The sequence below is a fragment of the Microcaecilia unicolor genome, chromosome 8, assembly GCF_901765095.1.
Source record: "Microcaecilia unicolor chromosome 8, aMicUni1.1, whole genome shotgun sequence".
Classification (NCBI taxonomy): Eukaryota; Metazoa; Chordata; class Amphibia; order Gymnophiona; family Siphonopidae; genus Microcaecilia; species Microcaecilia unicolor.
Window position 1 is genome coordinate 31262508 of NC_044038.1, and position 26776 is coordinate 31289283.

Genomic DNA, 26776 nt, shown 5'->3' on the forward strand with positions numbered 1-26776 from the left:
ACTGCCAAAATTCCACCGAAATGCTATTCTCTACTCGCACTACTGACCATTCAAGTCATTGCAAGGGGTTGTACACATGGGCGGAGCTTGAGCGGGGCCCGAACTGACACACTTAGACACTAACACACCAGCTCTGTGGCTGGCATAAGCAGGGGCGTAGCCAGACCTCGACGGGAGTGTGTGTGGGGGGGCCAGAGCCCGAGGTGGGTGGCAGATTTTGGCTGACCTCTCGCCGCCACTTCCACCCCTCTGCGGCTGCTACCGCCTCCCTGCCGCCGTCCTCCTGCCGCCAGTTCTGCCCCCCCTCCCACCACTGCGAAGGTACCTGGGCTGGTGGGGGTCCCCAACCCCCGCCAGCTAAAGCGTTTGTCCCGCGCTGGTCTCACATTGCTTGGCGCCCTGTTCTGTTTTCAGTCACTGTGCACACTCAGTTTAATGAAACTGAGCAAGCGCATGCCCCAGAGACAATTTAGGGGGGGGGGGGGGTCTAGGCACCCCTTAGCTACGCCACTGGGCATAAGTGCTCACACCTAAATGTTAGGCCACTATTATACGAAGGAAAGTAGACGCCTGAATTTCTTTAGTGTTAACGTTTTTATTGACAACGGTAAAAATCGCCAAGAAAACAGAAGCAGGATCGAAGAATAGCCGTCATCCTTTTTTTATTCCTCCCCCTCCCCCCCCCCCCACACACACACCATCAGATTTTTATCATCCCCATCCCCAACAAACTCAATTACACAAAGAAAACAAGATATTACAGGTGATTCAACAAAAGACTACAGCCTCTCAGATGCAAAGTACTTAAATACTTAAATGGCATACCTGCCATTACTGTAAACCAGTGGTTCTTAACCCAGCCCTCGGGACACTACTACTACTACTATTTAGCATTTCTATAGCGCTACAAGGCGTACGCAGCGCTGCACAAACATAGAAGAAAGACAGTCCCTGCTGTGAAGGAGAGGACCTGGGGGTAGATAAGATGGAAGTGGAAGAGGAAGAAGGGAGGCAGCTCACGAGCAGACATAGGCAGAACAGAGCCTGGCCTCCATTCCATCTCCAGAGAGCGAGAGAAGTAGTAATGCCCCCTAGAAAAGGGTGGAGGGAAAAAGACTACATTATCCAGCATCCCCCGAGAGAGAGCAGAGAAAGGTTCGTGACCCCTGTAAAATGGAGGAGAGGAAGAGACTACATTTCCCAGCAACCTCGGGGCAAAGCCTGGTACAGAGATTACCTTCCCCAGCAGGAACAGGGGGAGAACTCTAACAAGGAAAGGGTGGTGCCCCTGCAGGGTAATCAAGGGAAAGAGGAACAGCTGCAAAGTGGGTGGGACGGGGAGCCCATGGAGTATCAAGAAGCTGGGCAGAGAGAAAGAGAGGAGAGCGAGGAAGAGCCTATGGACCTCTCAGCCTGGGCTCACTCCTTAGGTAACAAACTAAGGGACCAGGTAACTTCATGGTATGGTAACTGGGCTAAGAGAGGAAAGAGGAAAGGCCATGTGGGAGGATGGGTCAGTGCTTACAGAGAGTGACCCAGATGGGTGGGGCCTTTTCATTTTCCAGAGCTCAGGCTGTGAATGAACTTTGAGTTTAAAGAGTTCTGCTTGAAGAGGGATGAGAGATTTTCTCAGAGTGGGCTGAGCCCAGCAGGAAGAAGGTGGAGTGTGAACTGTGGCTAAAAAGCCTAAAAGAAGCTGAAGGGGTTTGAGCTGTGTGCTGAAGCCTCAAGAACTGTGTTGTTTTTTTTTTGTTGGAACTGCTTGCAGTGTTTTGGCCCCTCCCAAGGGAGAGGGGGGGGGGGGGAGAAAGAAGACCCAGGGCTATAAAACTGTCTGAAAGGAGCCCAGCTAGGTGCTGGAAGCCTGGGAGTTGAAAGTTGTTTTTTTTTTTTCTTGCTGTGTTTGTACCCCTGAGAGGAGCAACAGGGGGAATTGTGAGGTTTTTTGTTGATTCAAGTATTGTGTCTTTTTGCACTGCTGGACTGTTGGATCCCAAGCAAAATAAAGAACTTGTTCAGTTTGCTTTGAAGTTGATTTCTTTGAGCCCTGCCCTGTGGACTGCAGTGAACCAGGAGGTTGGGCAGCAAGGGTGAAGGGGAGATCCCGAGGACCCTCAGGCGGAGGGGAGGATCATTTTCACACTGCTCAAAGAGCTTACAATCTAATAGACAAAAATAAATAAAGTAAGCAAATCGAATCAATTAATGTGAACGGGAAGGAAGAGAGGAGGGTAGGTGGAGGCGAGTGGTTACAAGTGGTTACGAGTCAAAAGCAATGTTAAAGAGGTGGGCTTTCAGTCTAGATTTAAAGGTGGCCAAGGATGGGGCAAGACGTAGGGGCTCAGGAAGTTTATTCCAGGCATAGGGTGCAGCGAGACAGAAGGCGCGAAGTCTGGAGTTGGCAGTAGTGGAGAAGGGAACAGATAAGAAGGATTTATCCATGGAGCGGAGTGCACGGGAAGGGGTGTAGGGAAGGACGAGTGTGGAGAGATACTGGGGAGCAGCAGAGTGAGTACATTTATAGGTTAGTAGAAGAAGTTTGAACAGGATGCGAAAACGGATAGGGAGCCAGTGAAGGGTCTTGAGGAGAGGGGTAGTATGAGTAAAGCGACCCTGGCGGAAGACGAGACGGGCAGCAGAGTTTTGAACCGACTGGAGAGGGGAGAGGTGACTAAGTGGGAGGCCAGCAAGAAGCAGATTGCAGTAGTCTAACCGAGAGGTGACAAGGGTGTGGATGAGGGTTTTGGTAGAGAGCTCGGAAAGAAAGGGGTGGATTTTACGGATGTTATAAAGAAAGAAACGACAGGTCTTGGCAATCTGCTGGATATGAGCAGAGAAGGAGAGAGACACACCCAGCCAGTCAGGTTTTCAGGAAATCTACAATGAATATGCATAAGATAGATTTGCATAGAATGCAGGTAGGACATGCAAATGTATTTCATGCATATTCATTTTGGATAGCCTGAAAACCTGACTGGCTAGGTGTGTCGAGAACCTCTGCTCTAAACCTTTACTTATATATTGAATGCATAAATATTAGTACCTATGTTATAGAAGCGGGTGGCCCAGAGGGGGTAATATAGTAGGTGTACATTTGAAAATGTGAAAAATGCATGCTCTTCTGATTTCCCCTCCAATCTAACATATTCCCATAATAAATCTCTTTTAAACTCAGCTAAACAGATGCATGTTATTGTGGACTATGTGCACTTATAGCTGGGCTGAAGAGGTAATTTTCAACTAAGTTGTTTACCCAGATTAAAGGCTTTGAAAATTCTGCTTGTACTAACTTGTTGCTTGATGTCTTTTCAGGTCCTGTTTTTAAGCCAGCAAGGAGACTACAGTTGCCATGTAACTTACTAATTTTGCTATGTCGATATTGATAAAAACATTGGGGTCGATATTCAGCCAGCAGCACTCTGCGTTTTGCAGACCGCCACTGGCATTATGCCAGAAATTCACTACTAGGCCATGTCTGGGCTTCGGCATTACTGCATAACTATAGGACTTTTATGCAGTCCTATTTATGCAGTTACCTTGGCCGGTTAAGTGCTGACTCTGCTCCCGGAACACCCCCAAAATAGCCGGTTTCGCATTGAGAGCTAACTAGGCATTTCCAGCAACAAAAACTAGTTAAGTGCTGAGCTGAGCTCTCGCTAGACTCCTTGCTTCGGCTTCACTTTGGTAGGTGTTACTTGCTCAGTAGTGTGCTTCTCCTCTACTTTGTTCTTCGTTGCTGACTTAGCCTGTACCTGGATTACTCTTGTGTCTGCTGCCTGCCTACTGACCTTGCCTGTACCTGGATTACACTTGTGTCTGCTGCCTGCCTCCTGACCTTGCCTGTACCTGGATTACTCTTGTGTCTGCTGCCTGCCTCCTGACCTTGCCTGTACCTGGATTACTCTTGTGTCTGCTGCCTGCCTCCTGACCTTGCCTGTACCTGGATTACTCTCTTGACCTGCTGCCTGCCTACTGACTCTGCCTGAACCTGGATCACTCTCTTGCCTGCTGCCTATCTGGCCGTCACGTTCATCACCCCGCTTCCTGCTCCATCTCGTAAGCCCTGCAGGCCGCCCGCACCTAGGGGCTCAACCTCTGGGGAACGGCAGTCAGCGCAGGTGAAACCCGGGATTGTCCGGCCGCAAAGCAGAACCTGGTCCGAGTACCGGGCTCGGCAGCGCTCTACTTGGTACAAGAACTCACAGGTCTGACAGTTTCTTTCCAATTACAAAGTGCTTTCTGAAAACATGACGATGGATTTTCAGAAGTGTTGACTAATTAACAGCATGACAACAGGCATTAACAAGAAACTGTGTACGTGAAGTACACTTTCTGGAAGGGTGAATATGGTCATGCTATGCGGGAGAAAACATGGTTGCAGTAAGTCAACAGCAAACTCAGCAGGCAGTCTATAAAGAAAGATAGAAAATGATTTCAGCTATAGCAGGTTGGAAGCTTGAGGGGGTGAAAGGGAAAATACAACTCGTGTGTTTCCCATTACTCATTAAATGTGTGGCAGAAAGGCGGATGCAAGGATGAGTCATGATTTTCCTTTATTTCAAATCAGCCCAGCCTTCAGGAAACCCCATTCTTATGCCTAACTTCGTCTGAATAAAGCATCATACACCAAATATAACTTCTGTAATTCTTCTATGTTTTTGTTAGTATATGTTTTATCATTGATACAGGATGAAATTGGTCCTTTTTCCCCTGTACGCATTTTCTTAGATTTGCCAGCTGCCAATGAGATGAATCCATTCTTTGCAGGCTGTCGTTTTTTTTCCTCTACTGACTCTGGGGCCGATAGTCAGACGATGGGAGGTAGCTGAGCACGGTTTTCAATGTCGGGCCATTTCCAGTGATCGGCATTGAATATCTGGGTGTTTTTTGGCCGGTTTAAATGTAACCAGTCAAACCGATATTCAACACTGGCCAGTTAAGTTTAATCTGGCCAATGATATTCCAGCTATGGCGATGCGCTAAATATTGACGGATAGCCGGTTATATCATGTGATATAACCAGCTATCCACTAAGTGCTAAGCCTAATTGGCAATATTCAAGGGGATATATCCGGCTATTTCCCCGCTGAATATTGCCGGATAGCCGGTTTAGTGCCAGAAGCTGGTGGTGGGAGGCGGGGCTAGTGCTGGGCAGACTTATACTGTCTGTGCCCTGACAATGGCAGATACAAATCAAGGTAAGGTATACACAAAAAGTAGCACACGTGAAATTATCTTGTTGGGCAGACTGGATGGACCGTGCAGGTCTTTTTCTGCTGTCATCTACTATGTTACTATGTAGAAGCAGTTCCTTGCTGGTTAAATGGTTTTAAAAATTGAGCAGTCTATGTCTGTAGTCGGCAATATGGTTTACCAATGCACAACACTGTACCCATGAACTGAGCCTTTTTCACAAAGCAACAAGACTGCTTTTAATTAAAGAATATACAAATATAATTCAGCCGTCCATTAGGTACCTTCCCCTAATGCAATATGAGCCCCAGGAATCGCACTGCAAGGTGGTGTATGACACACATGACTGGCAGAATCAAGCATAGGATTTGCCAATACAGCATACCTCAAGCAATGTATCTATGGCTTTTTTTTAATCTTTCACAACAATAATGCATTATTAATTAACCACTGGGGCTTCCCCATAGAGCGTTTTAAATTACAGTTAAGTTTCTTTATGGTACATTATGAATTGTAAAAACGCATTCCCACATTCAAAGCAATAAACAAGCCCAGATAGGGAGCCCGACACGTTACACAGAGTTAAAGAGCTGTCGGAGAATTCTAGGGTCTCCCCATTGTTCTGTTTGTGACATCATAAAAAGACAAGAGGTAAGCAAATCTCTGCAGCTGCTCTGCCTCTTAAACCATGCTAGTCTAATCCACATAGCCAAAGGAAATAATTAATCTGCATTTACCATGGACAATTAGATTTCAGTTACATCACTCACGTCTGAAACGGCAGCAATGCTAGGTTAACATGGTTCACTAAAAATACGGACCCTGATCTTTAAAAAGAGTTAAGCAGTTGGCACTGATGCTGACTGCATACATTTTGAAAAAATCTGCCCCAATGTGGACTTTACTCATAACACTTTAGCCAGATACGGCCTCCAAAACTGAACACAATACTCCAAGTGGGGCCTCACCAACGACAGTAAATGGCCGTGCGCTAATATTAAAAGTAGCGTGCGGCTACTTACTGCCTGAGCCATTACCACCAGCTATTTATTTGGCGGTAAGGGCTCATGTACTACTTATGTGGTAATCAGGCAGCGCACAGCAATGTGGTCGCACTGCCAATTATTGCCGGGAATGCCCCCCCTGCGGTAGAAAGGAGAAAATTATTTTCTACCACGGGAAATAGCGTGCGTCAACTTTGGAATTAGCGCCAAGTGCTCATGCTACCCCGGCAGTAGTGTCAATTTGGCGCACATTACCTGTGCATTAACCCTAGATTAGTAAAAGGGCCCCTTAGCGCACAACCTGCAAAGGGGTGAATTCTATAAATGGCGCCTAAAAAAATCTGTGCCAAAAATCCACTTAAGCGGTATTCCATAAGCTACGCCTAAAGTTCAGCATGGTTTTTAGAATAACACTTAAGCAGAGAGGTCACGTGTAAATTTAGGCTCTGCAATTTGAACCAACAAAAGTGTGGTGCAAATGCCCAAGCCTAAATTTATACATGGAGCACTTATAGTCTATAACAGTGATGGCGACCCTATGGCACGCAGAGCTCTCTCTGTTGGCACACGCGCCGTCGCTAGGGGCGTAGCCATGGGTGGGCCTGGAAGGCCCCAGGCCTAGCCACTTTCCCTCCAGGCCCACCCACCCAACATCCCCTCGCATGTCCTCCCTGCCGGCGCTGATTATCTCCATCGAAGCGGCCGCCTTCTGACATCATTTCCGCGAGGGCGGGACTGACTCTGAGGGAACGAACTCACGAAGGGAAGGCTAGAGACGGGCTGGGCATTCAAAGACGTGGCCGCTTCGACAGAGGTAATAAAAAAGATTTACATGCAGGGCATGGATGGGAGCGGGAGCGGAGGGCAGGGGAGAGAAGAGAATCGCTGGGTATGGATGGATGGAAGGGGGCAGGGGAGAGAAGAGAATCGCTGGGCATGGATGGATGGAGGGGGGAAGGGGAGAGAAGAGAATCACTGGGTATGGATGGATGGAGGGGGCAGGGGAGAGAAGATAATCGCTGGGTATGGATGGATGGATGGAGGGCAGGGGAGAGGAGAGTTGCTGGACATGGGTGGATGGAGGGGAGGGCAATTGTTGGATGGATGGAGGGGAGGGGAGGGAAGGGAAGACAGGAAGGAGATGCAAATGGATGGAGGGGAAGGGAGTTATCAACATGCATGCAACAGCAAAAATCACATTAATTATTCAAATGCATGCCAAATGCTTTTAAAGTTCTGTTATTCAGGTTAAATTGCCCTGTTGGCACTTTGTGATAAATAATTAGATTTTGGGTTGCTGTTTGGGCACTCGGTCTCTGAAAGGTTCGCCATCACTGGCCTATAATTATGTGTGTAACTCAAAACCACAACCCAACCCACCCCGAAATGCCCATGACCCTCCCATTTCCGCATTCCCTGTTTTGGGCCACGCATAAATTTTAGGCGTGGATCCTGCACATAAATTTACACACATAAGTTCCAATTAAATCTAATTAGTGCCAATCACTGCTTGTTAAAAAGTCAATTACTGACACTAATTGGCTTGTTATTCTATTAAATTGTGTGTGCAAATCGGGTATGTGCAATGTTTGGCAACTTTTACACAATCAGGGGGGACAGCACACAAGTGTAATGGGACATACACATGGGTGCATATAAGTACACAAGTGTTCCTATACTGGGACAGACCGAAGGTCCATCAAGCCCAGCATCCCGCTTCCAACAGTGGCCAATCCAGGTTACAAATACCTGTCAAGATCCCAAAACAGTACAATACATTTTATGCTGCTTATCCTAGAAATAAGCAGTGGATTTCCCCCAAGTCCATTTTAATAATGGCTTATGGACATTTCTTTCAAGAAGTTAGCCAAACCTTTTTTAAACCCCACTAAGCTAACTGCTTTTACCACATTCTCTGACAACGAATTCCAGAGTTTAATTACATGTTGAGTGAAGAAATATTTTCTCCGATTTGTTTTAAATTTACTACTTTGTAGCTTCATTGTGTGCCCCCTAGAATACTGTGGTCACCAAATCTCAAAAAATATATAGTGGAATTAGAAAAGGTACAGAGAAAGGGGATGGGACGACTTCCCTATGAGGAAATGCTAAACCAGCTAGGGCGCTTCAGCTTGGAGAAAAGTAGGCTGAGGGGAGATATGATAGAGGTCTATAAAATAATGAACAGTGAATCGCTTCTTTGCTTTTTCCAAAAATACTAGGAGTAGGCGGCATGCAATGAAGCTACAAAGTAGTAAATTTAAAACAAACTGGAGAACATATTTCTTCATTCAACGTGTAATTAAACTCTGGCAAAAGCAGTTAGCTTAGTGGGGTTTAAAAAAAGGTTTAGATAACTTCCTAAAAGAAAAGTCCATAAGCCATTATTAAAGTGGACTTGGGGAAAATCCACAGCTTTTTTCTAGGATAAGCAGCAAAAAATGTATTGTACTGTTTGGGGATCTTGACAGGTATTTGTAACCTGGATTGGCCACTGTTGGAAACAGGATACTGGGCTTGATGGACCTTCATTCTGTCCCAGTATGGCAAAGTTTATGTTGTTATGTTCTTATCTGACTCGAGTGGGCTTCTTTCTCTTAAAATAAGTTGCTCCGATAATTTACGAAGAATACATCTAATGACTAATTTTAGTATTTCTATATCACAGCTTCCATGCACCAAGGCCAATTATAAAAACCTGGGCTGAAATAGTCATAAGTCATACCTTCCAAATATCTACATGCTTCTACATTTAATTCTGTCCCTAATTCTATGGTTCAGTAGTTTTACAGATTCGTTATTGAATGTCAGCCAGATAGAACACTTTCTTGCATCTGTTCTTCAATATTAAGATCCATGACTAATCTTTACAAGCTAAAAGCTCTCCATCACTTTGTGTTACAATATCCTTTCCTCTGTCTAACAACAACATTGATTTAATGCCAACATGAGGGCTTCATAACATATTGAAGGAACAGGAGCTAATTTGGGATTATTAAGACAAGGGGTGAAGATGCAATCAAGACATTTTAGTTTCTTACCCTTGGTTTTTTCCCCCCATGTCTGTATAATTGTTGTTTCATGTTGAAAGTGTAATTGTGTTGTGTAGACCACTGAAACCCACTGTTCTACGGATTTTCAACTATATTGCATTGAAAAATGAACTGGTGGCCATGTTCATCTATCCAAGATGGTTGACTACAAAGGAAGAAGTCAGCAAATAATGTCTTGGATAATGCATGATATCCTCTAGTCAGTCACATTATCTAGGGAATTATATATATGGTGCCTAGCGTTATGCGCTAATCAGCACAGAAAAGCGTTACGAGACTTCAACTCTCGGAGGCCATTTTGAATTGGCGCCAAGATCACGAACAGGAAGGATGCATGCAGGGCAGCGCTCCAGGCAGGAAAGAGGGGGCTCTTTCCTGCCCCGAAGAGGATACTAGACCACCAGGGCAGTAGTAAGGGGAGGGGGTGACGGGGAGGGGGAGTGACGGGGTGTGTGATGGGGGAGGGGAAATGTGACAGGGGGCAGAGCGAGGGCATCAAAGGGGGCGGGGTGGGGTGTGAAAGGGGGCGGGGCATGCGTCCTCCTTTTTGGGGGACAAAATATGGTAACTCTATAACAGAAGCAAGGTGCCGACATAGCCCAAAAATGGCAGATTATAGAATAGCACCTAAGTTTTTCTGTACAGATCTGAAAATGGGGCATAACACGGGCGGGTCAGGGGCATTCCCTAAAAATGTGTGCAGTGTTATATAATTCGGGGGATCCATACCCAATTTGTGTGCTGGGATTTGCACCTGGCTTCAGCTGGTGCAAATGCTCGCGCCTAAAGTTGGCCATGGATTCCGGCGCTATGCGCTGTTCTATAAAGGGTAGCCATTCCGGATCACCCTTTATAGAACAGTGTTCAGTGCTGATTTTTTTCCAGCGACAATGTTTGAGCCCTATATGGTTGTCAGCTGGGATATTTCCTTAGCAACATGGCAAGGAATAACTGGGAAGCATGGATGGGTCTGTTGGTGTTCTGTTGCTGTCATCTACTATATGATTGTATACCAGCAGTTCAGATCAGTTAACAGGTTACAAATGCTCTGCTTTACAGATACAAGCCTATTCACTACAGCGCAGTAACCATGCTCAACTAATGCATGCTGCTAACTAATGTGACTTAACGCTTGAATTAATTGCCATGAGATCCATTACATTTACTGATGCACATTAGTCCATATTAACTGAGCAGACCTGATAATAACAGCAGTACTAAAGTGCCCAGAATATGGTATCAACATTGGGCCTCGGTTCCTCTGTATAAATAGTGAACATCATTAAACCTAAGAAATCAACCATCCTGGTAATGCAAATATAAATATAGACATAATTATTTTCAGAGGAATGCAATAAAACATTTTGACTGGGGAAGGGGGAGTGAGGTATGTGTCAGGGGCTGGGGGAGGGGGGAGCTTACGAGGGTCCTGGCTCTATATTCAGGCAGGGCCTACTTAAGCTAAGCTAAGCTTTTGAGCTGCCCTAAATTCAGCAGCTTTAGCTTATGCAGGCCTCGGCTGAATAGCGCCAGCACCTGAATAAGCCCAGCTCCTCCCCAGCACCACCCCCTAGCCCACTTTTTTGGGGGCTGGTTAGAGGCGATATTCAACGGCACTGCCTGGTTTAGTGCCACTGAATATTGGTGGTTGGGTGGCAACAGGTGATTTAAGTGGACCAGTGCCTCTCCAGCCCACTTAAATTGCTCTAAATAACGGCCCCCGGTATTTAATTAAAAACAAATTCAGGAAGGGTGTGTCATGGGCAGGGAATAGGTATGGGTTTATGTGAGATACAAACATTTTTAATGTAATGTAATCAACCCAAATGAAAAGTTATAGATAAAAAGCAAAGAGATAAATAAAAAGAAATACAAAAAAAAAGAACATACAGAGCGGGGAAGACAAAACACATCTGGAAATAATTAAATGGGGAAGTACAGGGAGGGAAAGGACCGAGAGACAGATGCGTCTTGGGTTATTAAAATGCCACTTGGAACTGCCATGTTTTCACTAACTTCTTAAAACCAGTAAAAGTAGGTACTTGCTGGATTTCCATGTGAAAGAGAACACTTCCTTAATTATATCAGACTTTCCGAGTAATGCTGACTACAGGTTTCGCTTTGTATTAGTAATAAGAGGATGAACTGCACTTTACATTTTCGGAGCTTCTCACTAAGCACGGTGTAATCAAGCACATTCAAGCTGAAATTGTTCATAATGACGAAGAAATTCCTGCTATGCTTCCTAGCACTGAATGCAACCGCATTATTTTAGGGTAATTACATCTTCACTTTGTGCACGAGAATATTTCATGCCCCAAATGCTATTAATTGTAAGCAGTTTTGTTCCACAGAATGTTGTTCGACGATAACTACCTAATTAGGATTATTCGGCAATTAGTGTGTTCACAGCAAATTTACTGCCACGAGCGGTTTGTGGTGCAGCAAATTGAAGTGTTCTTGGGTCTACGGTGGCATTTGTTCCCAAATGCCAGTTTCAGATGTTTTATAAGCGTTTCATAGTAATTGTGCCACATTGGTTAATGGATTAAATGTCTGAAGAAGAATCAGAAGAATGAATGTGACTAAAATATGCCTTGAAATGCTTCAGGAAAAAAAAAACCCATACAAAGTAACCTTTACAGAATTGGCCATGAAATTTTATGAGCTCTGCTTGTGCGATACTGAATGAAGAATACAAGGTCTTCAATCACCTGAAAACACAACAAAACTAAAGCATAACGCTAAACAAATGTATCATCACAAAGAGATAACCTCCTCGGCTGGCTAGGTTGTTCAGTGGGACTTAGGTTCAATTCCCGGTTGAGGTCCCTCTCTCTTTCTGTGGCTAGAGCTGGGGATATTGCTGCTGAGACAGTCATAGCCATTACACAATGGTGACATCTAGTGGTTGAATTTGGGGTTCAAGTGTGCAGGTGATCGGAAGGAGCTCTGGTGCATGGCCCCAATGAAGGACTATCACTGTGGTGACTGAATTAAGCACTTTAAAATGTTATATAAAAGGGGTAAAATGTTACTGGGTAGTTTCAAATGAAGGTTCAAGACGCTAGGTTCCACTCCTGTTCTCAATGAGCTGCTTAGCTATTAGCTATGGGAGTGCCAGTACTGAATATTGCCAGCACCCGCATAACCTGGGGCTCCTCTCTAGTGCCGTCCCCAGCACCACCCCTGACCTGCCCACTTTTTTACTGGGCAAGCTGAAGGGATATATATAAAGAGAGAGAGAGAGAGTGTCACTCCTTCTTGTGATCTGGATTGGTCACTGTTGGGAACAGGATAGTAGGCTTGATGAACCTTTGGTAGTCCCTGCATAGGAATTCTTGTGTTCTCCAACCTCTCCCAGCCACTGAGAGAATATCCCTCAGCAATTATGTGGAATTATGATTCTTATCAAGAATAGACCCAAAGGTAATACAATTAATTGTTAAATCTCATAAAGAGACAGTGAAGATTCAGTTTTAGGGGTTTGACGCAATAAACAAATTTTTCAACTAGAGAGAAACTTTCAAGCGACTGGAAGAATGTAGCAGAGCACAAGGAGCATTGATTTGTATAGCATAGCTGTATTGGTTCTACAGAGATGGGTAGGCCTGTCCTAACTACTTGTTGAAATATAGCTAGCACTGGGTAACATGCACTAAATTGGAGGTAAAGGCACCTTGAGCAGAGAGTTCAGTGGGCCGCTCAGGAACGGTCCAGGGGTCGGCGCAGGGAAGGAGCCGGGGCTTATGCAGGTGCCAGCAATATTCAGACGAGGCTTGCATAAGTTGTGGGTGAATTTAGAACAGCTCAAAGGCTGTCCTAAATTCATCTGCTTATTTTATGTGGGCCTGGGATGAATATCGGGCCGGGACCTTCATTAAAAAAAAAAATTCTTCTCCCCCTCGATTCCCCCCCCCCCCCCATGAGGTCTGTAGGTGTCTCTCCCCCAGTCAACATCCCTACTATCCACCCCTGGTCAAGATAGGTCCCCCTCCCCCCCCCCCCGGGGCCTTCCTGACCTCCCTGGTGATCAGTGGAGCATCGGGGACAGGAACGACCCCTCTTGCTCCTGCCCCTAGCGGCAGCTTTGTCAAAATGGGTGCTATGACCTTTTGCTCCTGCCCCCAACACCGTGCTGGACCACCAGGGAGGTCAGGTAGTCTGTGGAGGGGTCCTAGGGGTGGGAGGTGGGGTTGCTGGTCCTGGTCTGATATTCAGCCAGGGCCCACATAACTTTCTTAGGGGCTCATATTAAGGTCCAGCAGCCAGCCCATTCTCATTTAGCCCCTTACATAGACATGGTCTGATACTGAATATTTTTTTTTTTGTTACATTTGTACCCCACTTTCCCAGTCATGGCAGGCTCAATGCGGCTTACATGGGGCAATGGAGGGTTAAGTGACTTGCCCAGAGTCACAAGGAGCTGCCTGTGCTGGGAATCAAACTCAGTTCCTCAGTTCCCCAGGACCAAAGTCCACCACCCTAACCACTAGGCCACTCCTCCACTCCATATTGAGGGCTAAACTAGCCGGTGACGGTAAGCAAATGCTTAACCTCTTCTCATTTCCACTTTCCATGATGTATTGTAAGCCACATTGAGCCTGCAAAGAGGTGGGATAATGTGGGATACAAATGCAATAAAATAAAAAAAAAACTCTGACCGCCGTCAGCTGAATATCAGGCGGGACAGAGATCAAAGCCTGAAGAGAGTCGAGAATTCAACTGTGGGGACCCAGAAACCCCTGTGCAAATAAACTCCACTACCATTCACTGTTCAACTCTGAGCAAGCCTTTACCACTTCTGCTCAAGCTTCCACTGAATGGTTTTCTTGACATGACAATGCAACTTATCACTGGGATGGTGTTTTCTAGTCATGACTTCCTCTGATTTCAATTAATCTAACCAGATCCTTGAAACTGGAGAGAATACATTGAGAAAGGAGGGTAGTCAGGGAACTGTGACTAATACCGCAAAACCCATTTTGAGCACTTTTCAAAGAGCCTTCCAATGTCAAGTGCATCTCATGTAAGAATACAAGACGTTATTTCTTTCCTGCGTGACAGATTACAAGAGCCTGCACTGCATTTTCCCTTTATTTTCTTTTTGATGCTTACTGTAATTCTCAAAAGAACTTCCTTCTGTTAAAATCGAGTTGGGATTACACATATACCCCCGGATTCTATATATGGTATTCAAAAATCAGTGCCCGACTGTGCGTACATCGCAAATAAACTGAATAATGAGCGTTGGAACATGAATAATTGGGTGCTAACAACCAATTACTGATGTTAATTGGAATTCCAAAAAATTTGTGCAAGCATCTCGCTGTGAAATTCTACTCTACGCATCTTTTCCTGTTTTGTATAGGCGATTCATGCTTGCAAATGTACGACGGGGGACTTGAATTTAGCTCATGACTTTTCAGTAGTAGTTCAAGGTGAGTTACATTCAGGAACAGTAAATATTTCCCTGTCCCAGATGGACTTATATCTGAGGCAACAGAGGATTAAGAGGCCCTTTAAGCACTTAGGGCCAGATTCTATACATGGTGCCTAAAAAAAATTGGTGCTGAAAAAAAAACATGATTAAAGCCTTATTCATATAAAGGTTATGCTTCTAAATTTACGCTTCTAAAATTTATGCTCCTAAATCACGAAAAAACTCCAAAATAGATTACGCTCATAATTTAGAAGCATTCATTTCGGAGCGTAAATTATGCTCATAAATTAGGACCATAAATTTTAGGAATATAAATTTAGGAGCATAATCTTTATAGAATAAGGCAGTTAGTGCTATTCTATAAACCTTGCTTAAAGTTAGGAGCAGTTTATAGAATAGCACCTGTCCCCGTGACTAAAATTTATGTGCAACCATTTACACCATCTAAAACCTTGTCTAAATGCCCACGCCTAATTTAGGCATGGACCGGGCGTATTCTATAACAGTGTCGTAATTTATAGGAATGCCCGTGACCCCTCCCATAGCCACATCCCTTCTGTGAGCCACGCATTAGAATTTACACGCACCACTTTAGAGAATATGCTTGGAAAGTTGTGCGCGTAAATTCTAATTAGCGCTGATAATTGCTTGTTACTGGCCAATTATCGGAACCGATTAGCTTGTTAAGCAGCTAAGTTGCGTGTACAAATTGGGTTTCTACGCTGATTTACACGTGCAACTTTAGTTGCCATTTATAGAATCCGGGGGTTTTTCACAGTTAACATCCAGAGACAAACTACTACACATTGTAGTTTGTTTTCGCGCATTAAACCACACGGTACTGATGTCATCAGAATTTTTCTGTCATGGGGTGGGGCATGGGCAGAGTGGCAATGAAAGCATTAGCCAGCTAGCACATTATACTTACTGCACGCTAACTGGCTAATGCAGAATTAATACAGGAGCTCTTAGTATCTCCTAAATAGGACGCGGTAAGTGGTCCCACGTTGACTCTAAGGGGCCGATGCTCAAAAGTCCCCATTAAAAACCATGTCTGTTTAGATCTACGGTAGAAGTTACCGATTTTGAAATAGCGAGCGATGCTCAAAAGAAATTGCATGCAAATGAGATTCACGTCAATTTAGAAAGCTCAGTAGGGAAAGCGCCTGGCACATGCGCAGAACAGCCTCTTGGTAAGTGTCCATGTTCTGCATATGCCCAGGAATCCCGCTGCTGTACTTGCCGGCTCCACTGTCCTCCTGTCTCCTTTCCCCTGCAGTGCTCTGATTCTGGCTCCACCTTCCTCCTGCACGCTTCCCTCAGGCTGCCCCTGATGATTTTTGCTTGAGAAGCTCTTCCTTGCTGAAAGCCCCTCCCCTGCTGACATCATAGGGGCTTTCCCCCAGCCGACTGGCTGTCTGTTTGTTTCTCCGTCCCTCCCCCCAAGCAGACATCATAAGGCTGCTTGTTTGTCCGCCCTCCCCCAGGTGACATCATAGGGGCTTTCCCCAGTGGATTGGCTCTCTGCTTGTTTCTCTGCCCCTAAGTCTCTTAAGACGCGATACTTGGCTGCAGAGAATGTGTTTTGCTCCTGTCTTTTGTTGGAGGGTTTTTCTTATTTTGTATATTCTATGCGTGTGGCATTTGTGTGTTTCTCTATGCTTTCTATATGTCTTTGCTTTCTGAATAAAGGTTTCTAAACACTCTTAAGCCCCAATGCTCAAAACTCCAGTGTCATAAAAATACCGCCAGAACAGCACAGAACACCATCCTAATGCTCAATGAGCTGCAAAATATAGGCGTGTTTCTACCATTGAGCATTAAGGAGTTTGGTGGGAGGATTATGCTGGAGCATGTGCAGAAGAGTTCCGCGATGAGCTTGGCTGCTGTGCACATGAGCCTGGTAAAACCTGAACATGAAGTACACACTGGTGTCTGTTTTCTGCAGCCTAAATATAAGCGTTTTAGCTTGGACGCCTAAATTTAGATGCAGGAAACAGACACCAATGTGTGCTTTCCCTCAGGGCTGCGGTTTCTCATGATCAGCGCTTAAAAGCTAACACCATTTTCCTTCTACTTCCAAAAGCAATCAAAACCAGCAGGTTTTGCAGAAAGAATCATGAGAGAACCATGAGCACCATGAGAAATCCTCTCTTCCAACATCCTAACGCCTGCTCCGACCTGGCGTTATTTTTTGCAGCAGTAAGGTAGTTTTGTTTTAGGTGCTCTTCTCTGAGCATTGGGGAAGAATACAAAACGACCTCACTTACATAAGCTTGTCTACATTTGCAAGCCATCTGCGCTATTCGGGCGCTATTGTGGAGCTAATGGCCTCTTGCACCCACGTTTACTTTGGAGCATTGGGGTCTTAGTATGTTCTACAAGACTTGCTGGCTGAGACTCTGGTCATGTTGGTATTGGCCACAAGATCCTCATGACACTATCTTAGAACCAGCTATTTTGGGGGTGTTCTAGGGATGGAGTCAACACTTCTTAAGTTAAGTGCTGATATTCAATACTTAACTGGCCAAGGTCATTGCATAAAAAAGTCTTATCGTTACACATCTTGTCTTAACTAGTTAAGCGCTTTAAACAACTCTGCAAACCCAGAAACTCAACTCAATGGCAAAGCCTGGACATGGCCCACTACTGAATTTCTAGGATGACGCCGGCAGCAGTCAGCACAACACTGAGGACCGCCAGCTAAATATTATTATTATTTATTTATGACATTTATGACCCACATTTTCCCGAACAATTTCGAGTTCAATGTGGATAACAAGCTAAAGAGAAGTCATTAAACAAAATACATAAACCCAAACATATCAATAAGAATTGTAAATATATAAAGAATTCAATAATAAAGAATAATGGGGAGAATGGAAGAGGGAGAAGAGGGAAATTTCTGTCAGGATCAACTGACAGAATTTTTTTGAAAAGGAAAGATTTCAAAACTTATGAAAAACTAAACAATCATGTTGGGATCTTATATTTTTTGGCAAGTAATTCCACCGTTTAATACCTTGGTATGAAAAAGTAGCTGAATATATATCTACCCCGTATGTTTTAAAAAACGTTTTGCATACGCCCCAAAATTTCATAACCCTCCATTTCCCTTTGATAATTTATTAACCAATGTGTTTGGTTTTAATAGCCAGCATTAGATAATGCTAAATGTCAAAATCCATGCACTCAAAAGAATACTGAATTCTTGGCTGAGATAATAGTTACGGTTGATTTTCCCTCTTGCCTGAAAAAGTGATAAATACTTTAAAGGAAAAAAAAATGGGCTTATAAAACATTACTCTTATTGATGACCAGAGATGTAAATGCATCTTTCAGAATTTATGACAGTCTGACTTGATGGAGTCTTGTATCATGATCGATGGTCGCATTTAGCTATTCTGAGGTTTAGAACTGCTTTGTATTTGTGGATGGGCCCAAGGGAATTGCACAGTGGATGACATCTCAGTGGAAGTCACAGTTCCATGCACGAGTCTATACACAGGGAGAATGAATGAATATGTTAACCCGATAAATATTTAAAGGTCTTGTCTTTCACTGTAAACGGAGAGCAGAGCATCTCCCCATACAAGTGCTATATAAGGATAGATATCATTTGATCTACCAACCAGCCACCTCAACTTGAACTGATCTCAGTTCTTTAGGACCCGCACACAGAGCTCTTTTGATATTTACAGGGGTAATTTTTCAAAAGTTTAGGTACCCTTTACATGGGTTCAATCACTTAAACCAGTCATATTTGGGTATATGGATTTTTAGCCACCTGAATACACACATGTAATTTCATAATGTGTGTTAAGAAACAACTGAGGGCATTATGGAAACAGATATGTAAATGATGTACATCCAATTAGGGGCAATTTTCAAAGGTGTGCGTAAAAGCTATGTTCAGCCACAAAGAAGATCCCTTTGAAAAGAGGTCAGTAATAGGAACAGGGAAGATAAGAGGGTTTTATTTATAGATATATAGCTAGACAGGTATATAGAGATATATAGGGGCTCATTTTCAAAACAAAAAGACATTCAAAGCAAGTGTCATATGGTGGCAGAAGGACATTTTTCTCTCAAAAACGTCCAAGTTGCAATTTTCAGCACTTTGATTTTAAATGTTATGATTAGTGGCATACTGAGGGTGGGGCTGTAGGGGCGGTTCGTCCCAGGTGCACGCCGCAGGAGGGGTGCAGGGAGCAGCTGTGTAGCTGTTGGCTCCACCAGTTCCCTGCTTCCTCTGCTGTTACTTCCTGTTCCAGGCAGAGGATGCGGGGAACCGGTGGAGACGACAGCTGCGCGGCTGCTCCCGGTACCCCAGCAGGTAAAAGAAATGCACCTGGGGGGGGGCTTGGAGGTGATGTGCTGGGAGGTGGGGAACGATGCTGCACCCGAGGGGGGCGGGGATGCGCAGCGGCGATCCGCCCTGGGTGGCAGCCGAGCAAGGAACGCTACTGGTTTTGTTCCACAGTTTGTCTAAATTTCAAAGGTGCATGTTTTGGGCAGGCCATGGGCAGCACCAAAAGATAAGGCGTTTTTTTCTGCAATAATGGAACAAAATAAAAATGTCTAGGGCCACAATTAACGATATTTTTGGCTAGACTTGTTTGAATCATGACTTAAGAGCCCTGTTTAGTAAGGTGCGCTAGTGTTTTTAACGCATGCTAAAAATTAGCACGCGCTAACGCCAGAGATACCCATATACAGTAGTACCTCGGTTTCGTTGACTTCGGTTATCGTCGGTTTCGGGTTTCGTTGATTTTTTCTGCAAAAAATTTGTCTCGGATTTCGTCGGTTGCCTCTGATTTCATTGGCATGCCCACGTGACCTCGCTGCTAATTTTGCAAAAACAAAGGGCGACCCACGCGTTCTCTTGCTCAGTGTGGCGTTGTTTCTCGTTGTGTGAGCATCACCCCGCGCATCTAGCCAAACAATTCCATTGCTTTCCAGTGTTGATGCATACGGAAATAATTGCCTCGGTTATCGTCGGTTTCGGATTTCGCCAATTGTTTTCGGACGGATTATCGACGAAAACAGAGGTATCACTGTATTCCTATGGGTGTCTTTAATGTTAGCGAGTGCTAAAAACGCTAGCGAGTCTATAGCGCAGCTTAATAAACAGGGCCCTAAGTGACCAAAAGGTGCCCTAAATGACACTGGAGGGATTATAAACCTCCATACTCCCCCAGTATTCATTGACCCCCCTCTCCCCCCCACCAAAAATGTGAAAGAAACAGTATATACCAGCCTGTATGACAGCTTCAGATGTTTCATAGCAAGCGGGTTCCTGGAGTAGCCTAGTGGTCGGTGCAGTGGACTGTAGAGAAGGGGACCCAGGCCCATATCCCACACTAACTGGTTCACTTGTGGTGACAAGTGTCAGCCCCCTAAAACCCACCAAAAACCTACGTACCTACAGATAGGTGACACCTGCAGCCATAAGGGCTATTGTAACGGTGTACAGTTGTTTTTTTTTTTTTTTAAAGTATATGTTTATTTAATTGAAATTGTATAACCACTGGTCTGGCGATAGTCTAACCAGTACATTGTAAGCTACTTTGAGTCTGCACAATGTGGGAAAAAGTGGGGTATAAATGTTCTAAATAAATAAATAAATTTAAGGCTTGCCTTACTTCAATCAAGACCAAAGCGTTTAACAAATATCAAAATAAAATACAATTCAGGGAAAAGAACAACATAAATAACAGGAAAGAGCACATTCATACATTTACTATGAGGAAAATAGAAGGAAAGGGGAAAGCAAAAAGTATATATATATATATTTTTTTTTTGTTCCATTTGTACCCCATGCTTTCCCACTCATGGCAGGCTCAATGCAGCTTACATGGGGCAATGGAGGGTTAAGTGACTTGTCCAGAGTCACAAGGAGCTGCCTGTGCTGGGAATTGAACTCAGTTCCTCAGGACCAAAGTCCACCACCCTAACCACTAGGCCACTCCTCCACTATGCCTTTTCAGGGCAGATTGGCCTTATATGCCATCTGAAAGTAGTACGTTTTCAGTTTCTAATATCCGAGAGGAGACTATTCCAAACACTTGAGGATAGAAAAAAGAAGGCTGATACATGGGTGGACTCATATTGAGCTTGCCTGGGAGAAGGTAACACTAAATGATTGGAATCCAGAGATTGAAGTAGACGTGAAGTTGTATAAGGAATAAGAAAGTACAGAGAGATAAGACAGCTCACCTGCATAAAATAGTTTATGCGTAAGAAGAAGAACCTTGAACCAAATCTGATATAAAACTGGTAACCAATGCAATTTCACAGGCATAGTCTGGTGCTGCAAAAATACATATATTTTTGTAGCTCTGGATATGATGATGCGCTAGGGGTGGGAAGTACCACCAGGCTGCTGTGTTAGTCCAGCGCCGTGGTACTTCCTGTTTAGCAAGCAGTAAACCCGCGTTGGGCTTACCGCTGCTTAGTAAAAGGGGCCCATAGTTTGGGCAGGGCAGGGCGGAGATGCAGTGCACATGCAATTTTTAGAAAACATGATTTACACCAGTGATTCCTAAACCTTATCCTGGAGGCACCCCAGCCAGTCAGGTTTTCAGGATATCCCACAATAAATATTCATGAGATAGATTTGCATACAGTGGAGGCAATGCATGCAAATCTCTCATGAATATTCATTGTGGATATCCTGAAAGCCTGACTGGTTGGGGTGCCTCCAGGACCAGGTTTGGAAACCACTGATTTACCAAAATCTAAACATTCAGTAAATACAAGTGTATAAATATGGTAAATCTATACCAGTAGTCAAAATTACTAAGAGATTTCTGAGGGATCTTTCTCCTTTTTAAATAATCGAACAAGCTTTAGTTTTTGGATAAGCTTGTTGATAACTAGTGATTTTAACCATTGATTTACACCTTGTGCACCAGCATTTGTGTGGTACTTTGGCTGGTTCTGAAAGTCTAATTTTATAAAGGTGCACCCCCCCCCCCCCCCCAAACACACACACACCCTATGTTGCTTTCAGAAAATAGGTTTAAAAGAGGCACTTTTTGGGACTTTTCACGTAGGCATTCTGTAATAATAAACCTTACCTCCAGTATGTGTCCTCCCTAACACACAATTTCATTTATTCTAATAGTGATTTACAGACCATATTCCAGGATTCAATATTAAGCCTTCCCGAAGCAGCGTATTTAATTAACACATTTCACCAAATGCTGGTTCCAGCACTCACTCACCCTCTAGGGGACAGAACCGTATCACCTTCTCCGGCATCAACTTTCCCTGTTTGTGCTGGCAGTAAACCTCAGCAATCTCCTGGCGACACTGCTGGGATTTAGCCCGGGCCAGCGCTGAGATTGTCTCTTTTCCTGATATCTCACATTTTGGAGGCAGGTCGTACTTGAGCTCAGGAGAGCTGTTCCCGCTCTTTTTGATATGGTGCTGCTTGGAGATCCTAAGGTTGTCCTTCAGTTTACTGCTGCTATTCTTGGCAGTCTGGTTGCTGTACTGTAACACTACATTTGAGTTCTTCCCCAACAGGGAGTTTTCTCTGGCCTTTTCCTCCTGCTCCAACTTCCGTTTTAAAAGTTCTTTCTGTTTGGTAAGTGGCTTTTTCACCAGCCCTGACTGGTGTTTTTGCCTCTGAGTTCTTGGAGCAAAGTTACTGTTATCAATATTTTCAAAGTCTTTTGGTACAGAGTTTTCATTATTGCTGTCTGTTCGCAGTTTCTCTTTCGGCCGATGAGAGAAATATCCATCCTGCAGGAAAGAATGCAAATAAAAGTCCTGGTTAAAATCAGCGCAGTCATTAACGGGATTATGTTGAAACATTTTTGAAGCAATTCTCAAAACGCAGGTAGTTACAAAGTCTGCAAAAACGTTACACCAGTTCTCAAAGGAAAAAGCATGCACATATGTTCCTTTTCAAAACTAAGAAAAAAAAAGTGCCCTTACGGATTTGTACCTAATTTTTCTTCGTGAAAATGCAAAACTACACGTGCTGTTTCCCCCCTCCTCCCCCAACCTAATCCTACCTCTGACCTCACCTACGTTTGACCACCATGTATACTTTTATCCACGTGTAGAGTGGGCAATTTTCAAACAGCTTATTACTACTACTACTACTACTACTATTTAGCATTTCTATAGCGCTACAAGGCGTACGCAGCACTGCACATTCACTTGGGTGAATGATTTTTTAAAATCGCCTTCTCCATTAGACCACTGAGCAAGATGCTGAAAGAAACTTGCAATACAAGGCCTACACAAAGAGGTACCACAGCTTGATTGAAAATAACTTCCAAGCACACCTCAGTATATTGCCTACACAGATTACATTTCATGACCCGCAGACAAAAGCTCTCTTTGGAAAGTGAAAGTATTCTGGTGAGCTTTAGCAGTAGTGGAATGGAGTAATAATAGTAGGATTAGAGAAGTGGCCTAGTGGTTTGAGCACAGGTCTTAACATCTAGGGTTACCATATTTTGTCCCCCAAAAAGTAGGACACATGCCCCGCCCCACCACACACCTCGCCCCGCTACTTCACGCCCTCGCTCCGCCCCCCCCTTTCACACCCTCGCTCCGCGACCTGTCACATTTTCCCCTCCGCCCTGTCACACACCCCATCACCGCCCCTCCCCGTCACCCCCCTCCCCTTACCTTACTACTGCCCTGGTGGCCTAGTGACCTCTTCGGGGCAGGAAAGAGCCCCCTCTTTCCTGTCCGGAGCGCTGCCCTGCATACATCCTTCCTGTTGCTGATCTCGGCGCCGATTCAAAATGGCCGCCGAGAGTTGACGTCTCGTGAGGTCACTTCAATTCTCGGTGGCCATTTTGAATCGCGCCGAGATCACCAACAGGAAGGATGCATGCAGGGCAGCGCTCCGGGAAGGAAAGAGGGGGCTCTTTCCTGCCCCGAAGGCAGAAGAGGTCACTAGACCACCAGGGCAGTAGTAACTAAGGGGAGGGGAGGCTAGCAATCTGCCCGTTTGTCCAGAAATCTGGACAAACGGGCAGATTGGCAAAACCCGTCCGGTTGCCCGGACATGTCCTCAAAAAGAGGACATGTCCTGGTAAATCCGGACATATGGTAACCCTATTCACATCCACCCTTCAGAGGTAGTGGGTTCATATCCCACTGCTGCTCCTTGTGATCTTGGACAAGTCACTTAACCCTTCATTGCCTCAGGTACAAACTTAGATTGTGAGCCCTCCAGGGGGACACCTGAATGTAACTCACCTTGAGCTACTACTGAAAAAGGTGTAAGCAAAAATATAAAATAAACCTGAGAGACCAAGATCATAGTTCACACACCCAGGCAGTCCATTGCTGTCATGGTATGTGCCATTTAGATACACTGCCCCCAAGATCAAGGAACTGAGGGGACAGATACTGAGCTGCAATGGTCAGCTTTCAGAGGAAAGTGGTAGTTAAAGTGAGATTCAGCAAAAGGTACTATTTTGCTGACTCAACTTTATCCGGATAGTTAGCCAGTTAGCGGACTGAAGCTCCGATGCACAAAGCTTTCTGTGCTAGCAATGTCCGATTTAGACTGGTTCTAGCCAGTTTAGCATTCATGTTATTCAGCGAGCAATCCACAAAAAGGTTCTGCGTTGATCTTACCGTTCACGGTAGCAGCCAATGATAATCTTATGCAAATGTATTACAGCGAGCTGATTCGTATTAAAATGAGCATTCCGAGCAATGCACAAAAAGGAGTGCCCACCTTTAATGTGTAAAATTTTCCGGGAGGTTTGGAGTTGTCGTTGCATGATGACAACTTATTGGCTGAGAAGTCTGCTATCATATAATAGTATTTGTGTGTGTCCTGCACGTAATAGCACTGTGAAAACGTTGTTATAGAACAAAAAAAAAAAGGCTGAAGCACCTTGTGGAGGCTCTTCAGGGCACAGTCCGTATAAGTCTGCCCAGCACTAGCACCCTCAGCTGGAAAAAAAAACTACACATGGCTTTCATACATGCACATATAAACAATAAACCCCCAATATTTATTTATTGTTACATTTGTACCCCGCGCTTTCCCACTCATGGCAGGCTCAATGCGGCTTACATATTGTATACAGGTACTTATTTGTACCTGGGGCAATGGGAGGGTTAAGTGACTTGCCCAGAGTCACAAGGAGCTGCATGTGCCTGAAGCGGGAATTGAACTCAGTTCCTCAGGACCAAAGTCCACCACTCTAACCACTAGGCCACTCCTCCACTGTTGCTACTATTTGAGATTCTACATGGAATGTTGCTATTCCAACATTCCATGTAGAAGTTAGAAGTCGGCCCTTGCAGATCACCAATGTGGCCGCGCAGGCTTCTGCTTCTGTGAGTCTGACGTCCTGCACATACGTGCAGGACGTCAGACTCATAGAAACAGAAGCATGCACAGCCTTCTACATGGAATGTTGCTAGTGGAATAGCAACATTCCATGTATAATCTCCAATAGTATCTCTTTTATTTTTGTTACATTTGTACCCTGTGCTTTCCCACTCATGGCAGGCTCAATGCGGCTTACATGGGGCAATGGAGGGTTAAGTGACTTGCGCAGAGTCACAAGGAGCTGCCTGTGCCTGAAGTGGGAATCAAACTCAGTTCCCCAGGACCAAAGTCCACCACCCTAACCACTAGACCACTCTTCCACTACATATATCCCTCTCACCAGTTAACAGAATCCCTGAGAGGCTAAGTTCAAATCCAAGATACCCTAGGTTAAGAGAGAGGTACAGAGAAGGGCAATGGAAATGATAAAGGGGGTGGGATGACTTCCCTATGAGGAAAGGCTAAAGCTTGGAGAAGAGATGGCTGAGGGGAGATATGATAGAAGTCTGGAACTGGTAGACGTGAATCACTTGTTTGCTCTTTCCAAAGATACTAGGGCTTTTTGTGGGCTCGCAATAAAGCCACTAAGAAGTACATTTAAAACAAATCGTAGAAAATATTTCTTCACTCAATGTGTAATTAAACTCTAGAATTCATTGCCAGAGAATGTGGTAAAAGCAGTTAGCTTAACAGGGGTTTAAAAATGGTTTGGGTAATTTCCTAAAAGTCCATAACCCATTATTAAGATGGACTTGGGAAAATCCAGTGCTTATTTCTAGGATAAGCAACATAAAATCTGTTTTACTGAATTGGCCACTGTTGGAAACAGGATACTGGGCTTGATGGACCTTTGATTTGTCCCAGTATGCCAACGCTTATGTTTTTTATGTTCTGTTATTGTATGCAGAAAACGAACCCAATTGGAAGCACTTATCCAGCGAGAGACCAACTCAAAAGTGTGCTGTCCTCTAAAAGAAAAAGAGAATATGACAGAAGTGTCCATAAGATACTAGGGAACAGCACTGTCAATTAAAAATGAGGTCATTATATAAAGAATGGAGGAGTAGCCTCCAGGCAGATGAACAGGGAAGCCCAGTTCAAATCCCATACTGCTGCTTGTGATTTTAGATTGTGAGTCCTCTGGAGACAGCGAAATACATGGAGGGGCATTTTTGATATGATGTCTAAACCTGACTTTGGATGTTTTACTCAGAATGTACAGAAATCGAATAGTAAATATGACCATTTTTGAACCGGCAAAACTTTTATCTTTTTTGTTTTGAAAATGGCCTTTTTGTAGATGTTGCTGTACTCAGAATGTTAACTTTTATGACCATTTTCGAAAAAAAAAAAAAAAATGCTCAAATGAAAAATGCACAAAATCAAGCCACTGGGATGACGGTGGAGCCAGCATTCTTAGTAAACTGGCTACACAAACATCTCAGCAGAGCAGTGAGCACCCTTGGGGGCACTGCAGTGGACTTCACATCAAAGCTCCCAGGTACCCATCTCACTGTTGCTCTCTTAGATTGTATAGGGAGTCCTCCAAAACCCACCAAAAACCTACTGTACCCAACTGAACACCACTACAATAGCCCCCTTTGGCTGCAAGTGTCACTTATGTGTGGGCACAGTAGGTTTTTGGTGAGTTTTGGAGGGCTCACACTTTCCACCACAAGTGTAACAGTCAGAGTAGATTATTGGCCTGGGACCCCTTCTTCACAGTGCACTGCACCGACTACTAGGCTACTCCAGGGAC

At 44.4% G+C, this 26776-nt stretch overlaps 1 protein-coding gene across 1 annotated transcript in view; it reads right to left on the minus strand.

Annotated features, from left to right (window-relative positions):
• Positions 1–26776, minus strand: part of XYLT1 (xylosyltransferase 1) — a 486604-nt gene that overhangs the window by 188084 nt on the left and 271744 nt on the right. Inside the window, exon 2 of the mRNA XM_030211542.1 lies at positions 21923–22445. Coding sequence (XP_030067402.1) covers positions 21923–22445 — 523 coding nt within the window. The remainder of the gene's footprint in view (positions 1–21922; positions 22446–26776) is intronic.